Genomic DNA, 17670 nt, shown 5'->3' on the forward strand with positions numbered 1-17670 from the left:
GCATGTAGCTATGCTTAGTCTCTCCCATCACTATATAAGGATGGGGAGCACATTGTAGTTTTTGTTGATTATTTGGATTAAATATATTTTCAATACAAAAATTATTCGTGGGATTCACGATTTATACATCTACTTCTCTCTTAACACCCTAAGTACCAATTAAAATAGGATACTCGTGTGATTCACGAGTTTCTTATCTTTCTCTTTGCTATTTACTCATAATTAATCTCTATCTCACGAACTTCTTTCTCCTAGTCCAAGACCTCTGTGGTTCCCACCCGACTCACGCAACGATCCGGAGCCGAAAGGCACGACACAGTTGGTGAACCCGACGTGAAAACGGGTGGCAAGGAGATGGAGGCTCAACAAGCTAACAATATGATGGCGATGTTCGAACAGATGCTTCAAGAACAACGCACGATGTCGGAGATTTCGGCATCAGTAGAGCGGCTCGTGCAACGCAACGGGCAATTTAATGGTAAGGATGTGTCGCGATATTTGCAGGACTACAAGGCGGAGATGCTCCGGTGCCGGGCTTCGGAAGGACTGCAAGTGACATCCTTTAACCGGGTGGCGACCGACGGGCTTCAAGGGAGTATCCACGGGTTGCAACAACAAAATCCGACGTGGGAAGCATTCGAAGAGGCGTTAAAGACCACGTTTGCAATCGAGGACTCCTCCAAGGCAACGCGGAGGGGATTCGAGGATTGGGTGGAAACGTCAGGTAAGGGGCTGAAGGTCCTCGAAGTGTTTTCGACATTCGAAAGTCGGTTCGGGAGGTTGTCCGCGAGAGATCAAACTATTCTTGCGCCGCACAAAGTCATCATGTTTTTGCGAGCTGTGGACGTCCAGGACCGGAAAGATCTCGGAGTGCTTCTTGAGGACACGACCACCGAAAGCGGCCTCACCGAAACATGGGAAAGCGTGCGGGATATCGTCGCGCGGTACACGAAGAGGGGGCAATGGCTTGCCAACGAAGAAAAGAGGGTTTCGGAACCGATTCCGAAACCGAGAACGGGACTGGAAGACCATCAACTGAGGGCTCGGGAGATTACGGCCGAGAAGGGAGTCGACGCGTCTACGGTGGAGCAGCTGCTGAAGGAGATGGAGAATCTAAAGATCGCGATGGTGAAGAAGTCGGATGACCGCCCCACAAGCTCCAAATATACGGATCGACGGTGCATATGGTGCGATAGCGCCGAACACGATCGGAGGGATTGCGACGACCATAAGGAGGCGCTACGACGGGATCTCATCTACTACGAGGGAAACGGATTCATTCGATGGACTCTCGGAAGCCACTCCGACCGAACTTCCGGAAAGGCGGCATGAAGAAGGTGCTCGAGGAGGAGTTAGCGGCAAGAAGCAACTATGCGACAACCGCGGGAATATGTGTCGGGGAGTCATCGGGAGCGAAGGCGTCTTTTTGGCCGGAGGTGCTAGGAAACACCGAGAAAACCGACTCCAACGATATCCGAAACACCGCGGAAGGCGTCCGGGAAGCTACGGGATGGGAGTGCCCTGTCGACAAGAATAGCATATACGCCCTGTGTCAATTACATGAGGTGTATGTGGACGAGAAACGACGGCGCACGGAGGATGCGGCCGGACCATCGAAGATACCGGAAAGCTGGAACTCCGGAGGTAAGGGAAAAGAAAAGGCGACTCCGGCATTCAAGCTCGCCTCGGACATAGAACAACAAACCGACTTGAAAAGAGTGTTCGAGGAAAGAATCTTGGATAGCGGGGTAGATTTTTCGCTGCGGGAACTACTCGGAATAGCGAAGAAGGAGTTTCACGATCTTCTCGTGGATCTCGTGAAAAGGAAGAGACAAAGTACGGAGGAAAATGCTCCAAGGGTGAATGCAAATACCGTTTCAATGAACGACACCGAAGTGGAAGGCGAAATTCCGAACTCCCACTATACAAGGCCACACTGGGCACGTGCGACTACGGAGACTCCGGTTCGAATCGGCAACATCAAAGAACCCGTGCTAGCATTGATTGATCACGGATCGGAGATCAACTTGATGTCCAAGGAGTTCTACCGAAAGGGGAAGTGGCCTATAAACACCAACCATGGATGGAAGATTCGGGCAGCCACGAAAACGACAGAAGACCTATTTGCGGCTTGTCCGGATGTGACGGTAAAGATCGGGGATGTCGAAATTGACCAAAATTTCTTTGTGCAAGATGAGGTTTCGCATTCTGTCATCCTCGGCCAACCCTTTATCACGGCTTCACGGATGGAGACGAAGGTGCTCGATAGTGGTGCGGCTTTTGCGCGAATTCGGAGCCAAAACGGAGGGAAATCCGTCCAATTCCTAACGGTGCCGGCAAATCACGAAAGGAACAAGAGGGAACTCTTGTCCCAAGTGAGAATGGATTTTTAAAGCGGACTGTTGCGGAGTGGGGAAGTGATAGTCCGAGAAGCCCTGATACCCCACACAGGAAGAAAACTCTCGGAGCAAAACAAGTACGAATCGGCCCGGATGGGGCATCTACGTACACGGCCGTAACCGGAGGAATGAAGAAACAATACCGACAAGTGGAGGCTAAGTTACGGTCGGCATCAATAATAAAAGAAGACGAAGAAATCGTGGGAGTGATCGAGGAAGTGTTCTATGGGAATACACTACAACGGCTTGAAGAGCTTGCGGAAGATAAAAGCCAAGGGAACCGGGTAGTCCCGGTGGAATCGGTCGAGATGTACGAGATCGTTGCGAAAATGGGGCCGGATGCGCTCCGCAAAGAAGAAGCAATGGTAAGTACGAAATACAAGACCGTGGAGAAGAAGGTGAAACCGGCCGCGGGACCACTACCCGCCGATAGCGAACAAAAGAAGAAAGAAGTCTCGGGAGATCCGACACTTCGGAAGTCCGTGGATATCGGACATGCCTTCACAGATGAGACCCGGAAGAAACTTCGGATCGGTGGAGGTGGGTTCCTCTTACAAGAAGAAGAAAAACGGTTTCGAGAGATGTTGGAGCAACATGGCAAAGCATTCGCGTTCACATCGAGGGAGATCGGATGCATTGATCCAAAGATAGTGGAGCCGATGGTGATTTTCACGATTGATCATGTACCGTGGAACCTGAAGCCGATTCCGGTGCCACGGGCGCATATTCCGAAAGTCATCGACTTGCTCAAGGAGAAGGTGGCGATGGGGATTCTAGAGCCATCAAGTGCTCCGTACTCAAATCGATGGTTTACGGTTCCGAAGAAGAATGGGTCACTCCGATTCATCCAAGACTTGCAACCGGTGAACAAGGTCACGATCCGGAACTCGGGAGTCGGTCCGATAGTGGACGAATTCGCGGAAGCTTTTGCCGGACGTGCGATATACTCCATCGGGGACCTATACTCGGGGTATGACCAATTCCAACTAGCCGTGGAGAGCCGAGACATCACTACCATGCGGACACCGATAGGACTAGTTCGAATGTGCACACTACCACAAGGAGCGACAAACTCGGTTGCACATATGATGAACGCGATGAACAAGGTGCTTCGAGATTGCATCCCGGAGATAACGATGCCGTTTCTAGATGACATTCCGATAAAAGGATGCGCGGTGGAAGAAAAAGATGAGACTATGGATGATCGGGGATGCCGAAAGTTCGTGGTCGACCATATTCATGATTGCGAGAAAGTGTTGCGAAAGCTAGAAGATGTGCACCTAACACTTTCCGGGGAGAAATCGGCATTCGGGCAAGAAGAAATATTGGTGGTCGGACATCTATGTGGACCCTATGGCCGAAGACCGTCACCAACAAAGATCGATGCGATTCAAGCTATGAAGGAAGTATGTGAGTCGACATCGGAAGTCCGAAGGTTTCTGGGTGCGTGTGCATTCTATCACATATGGATTCCGCACTATGCACATATAGCGGACCCGCTATATCACTTGTTGCGGAAAGGTAAGAAATTCGAGTGGAAACCGGAACACACTAAAGCCATGAGGAAGCTCAAGAAGACACTATGGAGGGCGGAATCACTTAAGAAGCCAAGCTACGAGCGGCCAATCATAGTAACGGTTGATACAAGTCCAACCGGTATCGGGTGGGTCATCAATCAAGCCGACTCGGATGGTTCGCGGTATCCGATCCGATTTGGAGCAAAGGTCCTCAACGAAAGGCAACGCGGATATGCACAAGTCAAAAGAGAATTGTGGGGAGTCGTGTCGGCGATAAAATCGGATCGGGATTATTTGATCGGAGCTGAAGTGGTGATCGAGACGGATTGTCTTCCGATACTCGGGATGATGCGGTGTTGTACGATACCGGATGTGGCTATGCTAAGGTGGATTGCATATGTCAAGTCACTTAATCCGGAGGTTCGACACATCTCGGGGAAGGACAACGCAGTAGCGGACATGTTATCGAGGGCGCGGTTTGAAGACGACATAACCGAATCAGATAATGAAGAAGTTTCCGAAGACTACTTCACGTCAGAACACATATGCCGAGTGAACGTGATCCGAGAATTCCGGGAAGAAGAATACGAGGGGGAAACCTTGATGATCGGGAAGATGCTACAAGAGGTCGAGGATTCAACCAATGATAAAGAAAGGAGAGCCGAGATCCGAAGGAAGAAGAGGCAAGTCCAAAAGTTCTTCTTGGAAAACGGTTTAATATGGAGGACGCCGAAAAGACCGGATGGGATACCACTTCGAGTAGTCGGGACGAAAGAGCAACGAAACCGGATAATGTCCGAGTTCCACGAATCCGATTGGGCTGGACATCGAGGAACATGGGCAACTTTTGTGAAAATCAAGCAAAGATATTGGTGGAAGAACATGTATAAAGATGTCGCGGAGTTCACAGAAAGCTGCGAGAAATGTCAAGTCTACTCCGGGGTCCGACACCGAGATGAGCTGCATCCGACATTCTCACCGACAATCAACTTCAAGTGGATGGTCGACATTGTAGCTATGCCGACCGGGATTGGACAAAAGAAATACTTGGTGTTAGCTCGAGAAGATCTCACAAACCAAGTTGAAGGTCGAGCGCTTCGGAGGAAAACGTGTGCCGCGGTGTGCCAATTTCTTTTGGAAGAAGTGTTTTGTAGGTACGGCTGCGTAGGACAAGTGATTGCGGACCGGGGAGAACTCGACTCGGACGAAGCTAGGGGATTCTTCGCCAAACATGGAGTTCGGTTAACGTTGACAACGGCCTACAATCCGGAGGCCAACGGGAAGATCGAACAAGGACATAGTCCGATCGTGAAAGCACTTGCGAAGGCATGCGACGGAAGGATGAAGGATTGGCCACAAATGCTTCCGTATGCACTATGGGCGGATCGGACGACGCATAGCTCCGTGACCGGTTACATGCCGGCAGAACTCATGACCGGACAAGCACCGGTAATGCCAACGGAAACCGCAATCGCGACATGGACAATACTACCGTGGAAGGAAGAGATGAGCCGGGAAGAACTACTAGCGGTCCGGATACGACAACTGGAGGGAAGACCGAAAGATGTAGCGGAAGCGTCACGCCGACAACAAGAAGCACGGTTCCGGAACAAAAGCCGGTTCGACACAAAGCACCGATTACGACCGAGGAGGATTGAAGAAGGAGATTGGGTGATCGTCTATGATAGTAGCTTGGACCATCAACATACAACGATGCGGAAATTCGCGAAAAGGTGGTTCGGGCCGTACGAGGTTCGGAAGGTCTTCGACAACGGGACGTACCGACTGTCCGAGTTGGATGGAACAATACTACGAGTGCCTATAGCCGGGAAGCGGGTGAAGATTTTCAAGAAGCGGACCGACGACAAACCTTATGTGATCCAAGTCGAGGCCGACAACGAGGAGCAATCGGACGAAGACCACAATGATGTGGGAAGCGAAGAAAGTGGATTACAACTCATAGTCGACATAAGGGGAGAATCGGAGGAAGCTTCGGATGAAGACGGATACGAAGAATCAAGAACTTCGGCACATACCGGAGGATGTGCGGGTTTGGAGGGGGCGAGTGTCGTAGTGTAGGTTGCACACTATGTGGAAATTATATTTTTGTCCCTCCGGATAGAGAATGGAGTGCTCGGTGAGAACCGGAGGAAAACGGCATACCGGCAAGGAGGAAAACGGCATACCGGCAAGGAAGAAAACGGCATACCGGCAAGGAAGAGCCGGATAAAGAGACATAAATGTAAAATAAAAGGAAATACTCATTACTGCGCAGGGCGTGATTCGAACTCTACACCTCCACGTTGACAAACCCCAACCTTACGATTACATTAACTTATCTTAAGTGTTTTAAATATAGATTTAATATGTATAAGACCTTTATTTATGCATACCTTTATTAAAAGGTAAATCGTGTATTTTTTTAATATATGAAAAAGAAAAACGAGACACTAAAAATAACTCATGCACATCTAGTGTGCATGAGCCCTATACTTAGGAAATAAAAAAAGCATCACATGCACATTTAGTGTGCATGAACATATGAGAAAAAGCATGTAGCTATGCTTAGTCTCTCCCATCACTATATAAGGATGGGGAGCACATTGTAGTTTTTGTTGATTATTTGGATTAAATATATTTTCAATACAAAAATTATTCGTGGGATTCACGATTTATACATCTACTTCTCTCTTAACACCCTAAGTACCAATTAAAATAGGATACTCGTGTGATTCACGAGTTTCTTATCTTTCTCTTTGCTATTTACTCATAATTAATCTCTATCTCACGAACTTCTTTCTCCTAGTCCAAGACCTCTGTGGTTCCCACCCGACTCACGCAACGATCCGGAGCCGAAAGGCACGACAACGCTGCAAAAGAAGCTTTGTGGCTCGGTCGACTGGCGCACACGTTTCGACAAGTCGACCATGACTCGGCCCCAGTTGTCTATAGCGACAGTCAAGGTGGTGTTGCCTTGTCGAAAAATCCGGTTCACCACAACGCCTCCAAACATATCGACGTTCGATATCACTTCGTTCGGGACTGCGTCATTTCAGGGAAAATCGGTCTAGAGAAAATATCCACAACCGACAATGTTGCAGATGGAATGACCACGTGTCTTTCGGCAGACCGCTTTCGGTCCCTTCGGCATCAGATGGGCGTAACGACAAACCAGTCCGGTTAGAGTCGGACACAGCGCAGGATGGTTTCGGACAACCGACATCAGTTCCTTAATGATCGGCTTCAACTCTTCCGACCCGACCAGTTCGGTCTTCTGCCTTCGGACCCTGCCGACTCGAACAAAAACTGATATGTCCGAGAACCTAGGTTTATACCTGTAATCTTAGATAACCCATGTATACACCCATTACGGGGGAGTGTCGAATACAAGTGTATAATGGACGTATTCACACTATCCCTTTGTATAGCTCAAGTTTGGGCCATTTGTGTAATTAGCATAAATGGTAGTTGCCCTAAGTCGGTCAATATATAAAGTGACCTAGTAACCTTTTTGTAAGGTTGGTTGTATTATTTGTTTCTATGAAATAGAAAGAGTCTTTGTGCCTCCTCTCTCTCTCTCTCTCTCTCTATCTCTGTGCACGATCTTGGAAACTGCCGAACGCAGGTACAAAACAACAATCGAATGCTACTTGATCTTCCGCATTGACGGCCTTGTATACAACAGGGGGGGGGGGGGATTTTCATTCATCTCTCACCTTCACTAGGGGGTGGTCAGGTGGACTTGCACCCTTTCTTTCTTATTTTCCTCTTTATTTTTGCCGCGGCATGCAAATTCACCAACAAACTTTGAGGTGTGCAACCAAGAGCTCGAGTACGAACTAGTAAGAAGTTTCATGTTGCATTCAAGTATAATGTCTAGTTTGGCATTTAAAAAGAACAAGTTAACTTAGTTTCCACTAACTAATCCATGAAGACTTATAAATATATAGCTCTTCCTTTTATCAACCAAATTTATCATTCGGTGATTAATATAAGACGATATAGGATTGAGATTATTCATGTTCATTTTATTTCATTAAAAATATGAGCCGCCACATACGTGTGCCAAAGCCCATTTTTTTTGGAAAGGCACGTATTATATTAATTGTATGTAAAAACCCACTTGTTATGAAGTCTTGGTCTTCTTTGCCCGCCTATGTAGGGAGAGGGACATAATGTCATTGCTATTAGAAAACCTGAATATGCACTTGAGGAAATGATCCCCACATGCTCTAACCAAAAAAAATTCCAAACAAGAATGGCTTTCAACTTCTTCACATATACACTTAAATTGAAGGAGCAATTTGAACAACTAACCCACAACATTATTGAATGTCATTGTTGAGGAAGCTACAAGCTAGAAGAGATGGTATGAAACAATTGGAGCATCATCACAACATCAACAAGAAACATGTAGCATCAAGCAAATAAAGAGTTTCAAGAAGTAACGACAACGGTCTTGTATAAAATGGCGTTGAGAGTTTGATAATTGCACACCAACCAATCCGAAGCATGATAAATTAGGTACTTTAAATTCAAGTGCTTTGCAAACAATATAAGTTTGGACACAATAGGTGCAACAAGTAGGATATAAACTTCACACATGTGCATTGATCCTTTGCGATTAATCATAACAAAGGTGACCAAGCAATTTCTTTGTAAACATTACTGGTTATTTAAATGTCCCTTACCCAACCAATAGAAGGGATTGACAATGGCTTCCTAACATCATCACATCGGTAAACTCAAATACATGGATAACAACCTAGAGAATCGGTGAACGGGATTATTGATGATGGGGGGGGAAGACATGGTGGGGGGGACAAAATGCGCACCTTGAGATCAAACCATAGGCGAGCGATTACGATTACGATTACGATTACGATTAAGATTAAGATTAAGATTACAAATATGATTAAGATTAGGATTTAAGATTGAGATTGAGATTACGATTGTGATAGTATACATGTATTAGTTAGCAGAAGAAAAGGTAAGGTTGTAGGCTGTAGTCTTATGTGTGGATCCAATGTGGCTAGTGTTTTTAGCAATGGCATGTGTTTGTTGGAAAATGGGAAAGAAAAGATGCGATGTGTCCATGCAGATTGTTGAATCTGGAGTAATGGAGGCGGACGAGCTGCTGTTTTCTGGCCTGCACAGAAAATGTCGAACACACACACACACAGAGAAAAACAGCACACACGAAAAAAACAGAAAAGAGAAAGACAAAACTTTTTGGGGGCCAATGAAACCCTCATTTCTATTAGTTTATATACCTATGCGTAAATAGTAAGAAATTACAGATTTGGCCTTTTCTTACTATCAATCTCCCACTAAAAGGCCAAACTAGGGATCAACAAAGCTGATGGGGAGATTGAACAAGACCTACACATCCTACTTGATGAGTATGTTACACAATGTACAAGAAACAATGTGTAACCTCATGACCTAAGTTATCCCCATCAAGTGGCAGCAATGCTCTAGTGCTTCGTGCGATAGAGCCTTGGTCAACGCATCTGCGGCATTGTCTTGAGAGACAACTTTCTCAAGACTAATATAGCCAGCAGCTATGCATTCTCGAATGAAGTGATATCTCACTCCAATGTGCTTGGTCTTCGCATGGTATACTGGGTTTTTAGCCAATGCAATGGCACTCTGACTATCACAAAACAATATGGGTACAAGCTTAGATATGCCCATGTCACAAGCTAATCTGGACAGCCATACGGCTTCCTTACAAGCTTCGCTAGCTGCGACATACTCTGCTTCTGTAGTGGACAGAGCAGTACATTTTTGGAGACGAGATCTCCAAGATATCGCACCTCCCATAAACTGAAAAATATATCCTGAAGTGGATTTTCTGCTGTCAGAGCAGCCAGCATAATCAGAATCTGTGTATCCGATGATGGATACAGTTCCACCACCTAAACATAGACACCTATTCTTAGTGCCACACAGATATCTTAAAATCAGTTTAACTGCCTCCCAATGTTTATTACCAGGATTGGACATAAATCTGCTCACAGCTCCCACTGCGAAAGCAATGTCTGGTCTGGTCGCTATCATAGCGTACATAAGACTCCCAACAGCGGATTGATAAGGAACCTTGGACATGAATTTCTTGTCCTCATCGGATGTGGGGCAATCACGTGTGCTCAGATTTACATATGAAGGTAGTGGAGTGCTTAACGGCTTCGCATTCTCCATATTAAACCTCATGAGCACTTTCGATATGTACTCAGCCTGAGACAAGTAAATACATCGCTTACTCCTATCACGAGTGATACGCATACCAAGAATATGTTTTGCATCTCCCAAATCCTTCATGTCAAAATTCTGGCTCAAGTTTTTCTTTAACGAGGATAACTCATCCTTGTTTTTACCAGCAATAAGCATGTCATCAACATATAATATCAATGTGATAAAACTCCCATCTGAACAGTTTTTCGTATAAAGACATGCATCTTCATTGCTTCTAGTACATCCTTGAGTCTTCATAAAGGCATCAAATTTCTGATACCATAACCTCGGGGACTGCTTAAGCCCATACAAACTCTTCTTGAGCTTACATACCAAATGTTCTTTTCCCAATACTTCATAACCTTCTGGTTGTTCCATATAAATGTCCTCATCAAGGTCCCCATGCAAGAAAGCAGTCTTCACATCCATTTGGACAAGTTCCAAATTCTGATTTGCAGCCAATGAAAGCAACATACGTAATGTAGTCATCTTAACTACAGGAGAAAAGGTTTCATCAAAGTCAATTCCATATTCTTGCTTGAAACCTTTTGCAACCAAGCGTGCTTTATACTTTGGAGAAGCACTATCAGATGTATACTTATACTTGTATACCCATTTGCATGGCAATGCTTTCCTGTCCTTTGGCAAAGGTACTAAATCCCAAGTACCATTTTTATAAATGCTGTCCAATTCACTTTGCATGGCCTGTTTCCATTTCACATGGTCATTTACAGATATGGCTTCATTGTAACATGAAGGCTCACCGGCATCTGTTAGCATTACATAATCAGCAAACTTACTAGGTGCCTTGGGCACACGCATAGATCTCCTCAATGAATCCTGAACCTGAGTGCCATCAGGTTGTGCATGAGAAACCTCATTCTGAGCATCATCATTATGAGCATATTCTTGCTGAAAAACATCATTTTGCACATCATTGTGCTGAGCATTATCATTTTGGGCATCTTCATCCTGGTCAATAACAGTTTTTTGTGACTGCGGAGCATCTACATCAATAAGATTTTTCTGTTTTTCATCAACAAAAGGCGTACTATCTTTAAATGCAACCTTTCTCACTTCTACCTCCTTTACGGACTGTTTATGCATTTTGTTCTCGTCAAAAACAACATCACTACTTCTGACCACAGTACGTGTGTCAGGGTCCCATAAGCGATATCCAAACTGTCCATCAATTCCGTAACCAAGAAATATACATTTTCTGCATTTATAGTCTAATTTCTTTCTTAAAGTTTTTGGAATGTGTACATACGCTTCGCATCCAAAAACTCTAAGATGAGCATAATGAGGTGTCTTGCCAGTCCACACCTCTTGTGCCACTCTTAGACCTATGGCTGTGTTCGGTGATAGGTTAATCACATGGACTGCTGTTAAAACAGCTTCTGCCCAAAAGCCTTGCGAGAGGTTTGCATGGTGTAGCATGGAGACAACTCTGTCCTGGATGGTTCTATTCATCCTCTCAGCCACACCATTTTGGACAGGGGTGTAAGGAGCTGTAAACTCTCTCCGAATACCTCTAGACTTACAAAAGTCAACAAATTCGTGAGAGGTATACTCACCTCCATTGTCCGAACGTAAAGCCTTAAGCTTTATGTCCTTTTCTAGCTCAACCGAACTAAGCCATTTTCTGAAAGTGGGGTATACATCATCCTTTCCCTTAATTGGATAAGCCCAAACTTTCCTAGTGGCATCATCAATGAAAGTAACAAAATATAGGGCACCACCCAAAGATCTTGTGGGCATAGGTCCACAAACATCCGTGTGGACAAGATCCAATGGTTTAGTGGATGAGTTTACACTAGTCTTATGTGCACTTCTAGTTTGCTTACCATGTTGACAATGCTCACATAAGGCAAAATCAGAGAATGACAACTTAGGTAAGTGGCCATAACGAGATAGGATTTCCATGCCATTTCTTGACATGTGGCCCAAACGACCATGCCAAATGCTCGTCATTGGCTGGTCTGTGACAGCCAACAAGTGTTCCTTTTGATGAACAAATAGAGGGTAGAGGGAACCAACTTTGTTCCCTTTTGCAACAATCATATTTCCTTTCGTTATACGAAAGGATTGAGAAGCAAACATCACCTTATATCCATTGTCATCAAGCTGACCAACGGAGATCAAACTACGAGTTAGTTGGGGAACATGGCGTACATCTTTAATGGTCAAATGAGCACCATCACTAAAATGCATTGAGATATCTCCAATGCCAATCACATCACATTGATGTGAGTCTCCAAGTCGAACTTTCCCAAGCGACTTGGCTTCATAACATGTGAACCACTCTCTATGTGGAGTCACATGAAACGATGCACCGGAGTCCAACAACCACGTATATGATGGAGAAAAAACCGTGTTCACCCCAGCATGTGTGCTAACATCATCTAGGACCAAGATGTCCGTCTCACCACATGTTGCATTTACTTCCTCCGTTTCCAACGAGGAAGAGGGACCACTAGATTGTCTACCATGCCCTCTAGCATTATCTTTCTCCTTATTTTTAAGGGCATAACAATCTTTCTTAAGGTGACCCTTTTTATGACAGTAATGGCACTCCATATTTTTCTTCCTAGATTTGCTTCTACCTCTATCATTTCCACCACTATTTCTTGTTTGGCTCCTACCACGATGTTGGTTCTTGCGAGGACCAACATCAGAAACATTATATGCATCTCCATTATGTGATGCAATCACAGATTTTCTACGAATTTCTTCACCTAAAAGTGCTCCACATATATCATTATAGACTAGTTTCCCGTTTGGTGCACTAGCACTAATGGCAGTGCAAAAGGTGTCCCATGATGTAGGCAAAGTGCATAACAGAAATACACATTTCAGCTCATCATCCAAAATCATTTTCTGAGCTAGTAGTTGTGACCACAATGCATCAAAGTCGTTCAAATGAGAGGCGACACTGTCATTGTCCTTCATTCGAAGATCATAAAGTTTTCTCATTAGATAAACTTTGTTTGATGCGGTCTCTTTTTCATATGTGTTGCATAATTTGGTCCATAGTATTTCAGCCGAGTCACAATCTAGGACCGTGAAATACACATTGTCGGCTAGGTGTAGTCTTATAGTAGACATTGCCAAGAGATCGAGCTCTTCCCAATCATCTTTGGTCATGCCCTCAGGTCTCTTGGCTTCACCACTTAATGGTCTTAATTGCCTTCTTTGAATCAGGACATCTCTCATCTGATTCTTCCACAAGGCAAAGTTGGATCCGTCAAATTTACGGATCTCAAGGTGGTCTTTTCCACTCATAGGGTGATTTCTATGGGAATTGAACGAACCACCGCGTGAGGTACTTGAAACCTCGGACATTTCAGAGGCAGCCATTTGGAAGCTAGGTAAACTTGGTCAATCCCAAATATAAACAACTAACAATAGTTGAGACACTACTCCCTACCTAGTCTCAAGCCGTGTTCTAGGGTAGGTATGTGTGTTCGATTGAGGACAACACCTCTTTCTTATATCAGCCAAGGTAAAATGTCTGTAACCAAGACGTAACTTCAACGTCACAAACTCACATCAAGTGAGCAAGCATCGAAAGGAGAAAAAAAAGAAACCAAACACAGGTTCTTTTGCGTGTAAATCCTCACTTCTGTATACTAGAAACAACAAGTCTTCTCTGTTTCTACCTTCCACCAAGGTCTATTTTTCCCCAAAAAATAGGCACACAAAAAAAACTGTTCAAGACGGAAACGTGTAGTAGATATTACCTCTGTCGAGGTCCTGGAAAAATAGCATGCGCAGAGGGGGAAAAACGCAGAAATGTAGATGCTTGTTGCTACACACAGTCTCACAAAGTCCACGCTCTGATACCACTGTTGAATCTGGAGTAATGGAGGCGGACGAGCTGCTGTTTTCTGGCCTGCACAGAAAATGTCGAACACACACACACACAGAGAAAAACAGCACACACGAAAAAAACAGAAAAGAGAAAGACAAAACTTTTTGGGGGCCAATGAAACCCTCATTTCTATTAGTTTATATACCTATGCGTAAATAGTAAGAAATTACAGATTTGGCCTTTTCTTACTATCACAGATCCGATCAGAGATTTACGGTCTGAAAAAGTAAAAGAGAAGAAATATAGATGCCTGCTAAATTTGGGTGCCACCATGAAAAGAGGAGGAAAGGAAATAGGAGGCATGTCTAAGTCTCTTATTAACTGAATTCAACTGAACATAGCAACCATGTCCGCAGGAAGACCGTGTGTGTGTGTCTATATATATAAAGTGCAAATGGCCATGAGGAGGAGAAAAGGTGTGGGTAGTAAGATTCTGACTGAGCTGAGGTGCAGAGATGGATTTTGGTACTAGGAAGAAAGAAGAAGAGAAGCTGTGTTATGTGAGTACTCATTTCGATGCGTCCTTGAAGGATGTGTTTCTGGCGGCTCTGCCCTTGTATGGCGCCACGCCGGGTGTAGACGATGGCAAGCGCCCGCCTTACCGGCCGCCCCTTCAGAATACATGGCAGGCCAACCTCTCGGCCATCCTCATTAACCTCCTCAACCTTGCCCACTCCCCCCTCCACCTCACCGGCCGCTCCTTCGAGGCTTTTCTCAACTTCGTCCATCGCCATCTCTTCGCGCTCCGAGACGGTACTCTCTCTCTCTCTCTCTCTCTCTCTCGGACACCACAGCTCCCCACAGGCTTTCCCCATGTCAATGCATGTCATATTATGTCATGTCAATGCATGTCATATTATGTCATGCCATGTCATGTCATATTATGTCATGCCATGTCATGCCAATGCATGTCATGCCATGTCATGTCAATGCATGTCATGCCATGTCATGTCAATGCATGTCATGCCATATCATGTCAATGCATGTCATGCCATATCATGTCAATGCATGTCATGCCATATCATGTCAATGCATGTCCTTCCATATCATGTCCATGCATGTCATATTATGTCATGCCATACCATGTCAATGCAGGTCATGCCGTATCATGTCAATGCATGTCATGCCGTATCATGTCAATGCATGTCATATTATGTCATGTCATATCATGTCATGCCATGTCCATGCATGTCATATTATGTCATGCCATATCATGTCAATGCAGGTCATGCCATATCATGTCAATGCATGTCATGCCGTATCATCCCATGTCATATTATGTCATGCCATATCATGTCAATGCAGGTCATGCCATATCATGTCAATGCATGTCATGCCGTATCATCCCATGTCATATTATGTCATGCCATCGTCATCGTCATCGTCATCGATTCGCTTGCTTGTTATGTCATGTCATGTCATGTCATCATCATCGATTTGCTTACTTGCTTGTTTGCAATTCTCGATCTCGTTTCCTCAGCCTAAATTCATTCATTGGTTTCTTCGTTCCTTGATTCATGTGATATGTTAAAAACTATACCCACAGACCCGCCGTACGATTACTCTGTCATTGGCTGGCTCGATCCACGCCTGGATTTGCTCATCACTAAATCCGACCATGTGCCGCCTCAACAATACGGGTTTGTCACCAAGGACTTCCTTGACCTCGCCATCATGGCCTCCAAGCTTGCCTATGAGTCGGAAAAAGTCCAACGATATGGCGTTACGGAGAGATGGAAGGTATCGGTAACATATTGATGCGTAACAAATGTATGTTGATTAATTATCCGTGTGTGCGTGTTAAGGCACATAATGCGTGCATATTCACACAATGCTTCTTTCAATTGATTTAATTACTCACTAATCGTGGCCATACTTTGTTGATGCATCAGATGTCGTATTACAAGTTCTACGACTGTTACAATGGTAAATAAACACATTAGCGAACATGGATGATTGATCAATTCGGTTATTAATATGAATTGTCAATTCTTTAAGTATGCATGAGAAAAATCTCTCCATGGCATTCCCATGCATGTGCATGCCCTAATTCCAACTTGTGATATAATGTTTTCCTTTTACGTAGATCCGGCCGAGTCCAATACAACACAAGCTTTTGTATTCACTGATAAACCCAATGATGCTAGTATCATATTCCTTGCCTTTCGGGGGACGGAGCCCTTCAACACCACCGACTGGTGCACAGATTTTGATTTCGCATGGTTTGAGCTTGGCGATTGGGAAGGGGGTCTCCACATCGGCTTCTTGGAAGCTCTAGGCCTAGTAAATAGAGACAAGAAATGGACAATGGAAACATTGCAGGAAAATGTCCTCAACAAAACACCGTGCGCGAGTGGTCTAAGTAGGGCTAACATGCTGAAACCCCGATTGAATGGGGATAAATTGCTAGCATATGATGCCATTACCCAAGATATAGAGGCATTATTAGAAGCGAATCCGAATGCCAAGTTCTATGTGTCGGGACATAGCCTAGGGGGTGCCTTGGCACTTACTTTTGCTAGCATGCTCATCTTGATGAGGCGCAAAGGCGACACTATTTTGGAGAAGTTGTCAGGAGTTTATACGTTTGGGCAACCGAGGATTGGGGATAGGATATTCTCCAAGACCTTGGATAACAAGATGGAAGACCTAAATGTAGACTATTATAGGATAGTCTATTGCAATGACATGGTTTGTCGGGTCCCGTTCGACGATGATGTCTTCCAATTCAAGCACGCGGGGCATACATGCTTCTATTATAACAGTATGTTTGAAGAAAAGGTATCAATTTACAACTCTTTCTAATACAAATTTTTGGAAAAAAATGCATATATCAAAGAACATTGAAGTCTAAATTATAATACACTAATAAGTATTGATTGATAAGAGTAGTTTGAGCCTAGTTGGTATTATGCCTCTACAGGATCTTGAAGAGGCTCCCAATAAGAACTTCTTTTCTCCACTCTATGTGATTCCAATGTGGCTCAATGCTATTTGGGAGTTGGTCCAAGGACAAATAGGGCAATTCATATATGGCAAGGACTTTAAGGAGGGAACCTTGTCCATCTTACAGAGAATCCTAGGCCTTCTGCTCCCGGGGATCGCAGGCCATATGCCAACGAATTACGTAAATGCGATACGATTAGGCCCACCAATCCTCTTCAGAAGAAGATTGGGAACTCAATACATGTCGAAGCCTTCCAAATATGAGATGGCCAACGGTTGACTTGGAAAATTATGATTACTAGCAACAAAAAATTTCCCTCACTACAGTGTAGAACATGGTAACATAGTACATAAAGAAGTAGAACAGGGCAACATAGAAGTTGATATGCATAAGACATATATTTAGATACATACATACACACACACACACATAGAGAGAGTCATGATATATACTAGTTGTACATGATGAATTGTACACGGCCAGAAGATATATGAAGAAGTGAATAATAATTTTACATGTAGGTTCTTAACTTCCACCATGAATATGAGAACAAACATCATTAATTAGTTCCATCTCATGTGTTTACAACCTACATATGCAAATATTTAGTGCATGATTCTTGTCAACCTACATATGCCAATAATTAGTGGATAATTCTTCAGCCTACATATGTTGATAATTAGTGTATAATTGAAA

General features: G+C 44.4%; 1 protein-coding gene across 1 annotated transcript in view; it reads left to right on the plus strand.

Moving 5' to 3' along the window:
* Positions 1–17333, plus strand: part of LOC147864243 (triacylglycerol lipase OBL1-like) — a 28800-nt gene extending 11467 nt beyond the window's left edge. The window contains exons 2-5 of the mRNA XM_087320020.1: positions 15574–15767; positions 15920–15953; positions 16114–16808; positions 16951–17333. Coding sequence (XP_087176146.1) covers positions 15574–15767; positions 15920–15953; positions 16114–16808; positions 16951–17253 — 1226 coding nt within the window. The 3' untranslated portion in view covers positions 17254–17333. The remainder of the gene's footprint in view (positions 1–15573; positions 15768–15919; positions 15954–16113; positions 16809–16950) is intronic.
* Positions 17334–17670: the final 337 nt, after the last annotated feature.

This window comes from Azolla caroliniana, unplaced genomic scaffold (genome assembly GCF_043228905.1).
Source record: "Azolla caroliniana isolate FFs.n. ecotype wild unplaced genomic scaffold, voAzoCaro1.0.p SCAF_5, whole genome shotgun sequence".
NCBI classification, from domain to species: domain Eukaryota; kingdom Viridiplantae; phylum Streptophyta; class Polypodiopsida; order Salviniales; family Salviniaceae; genus Azolla; species Azolla caroliniana.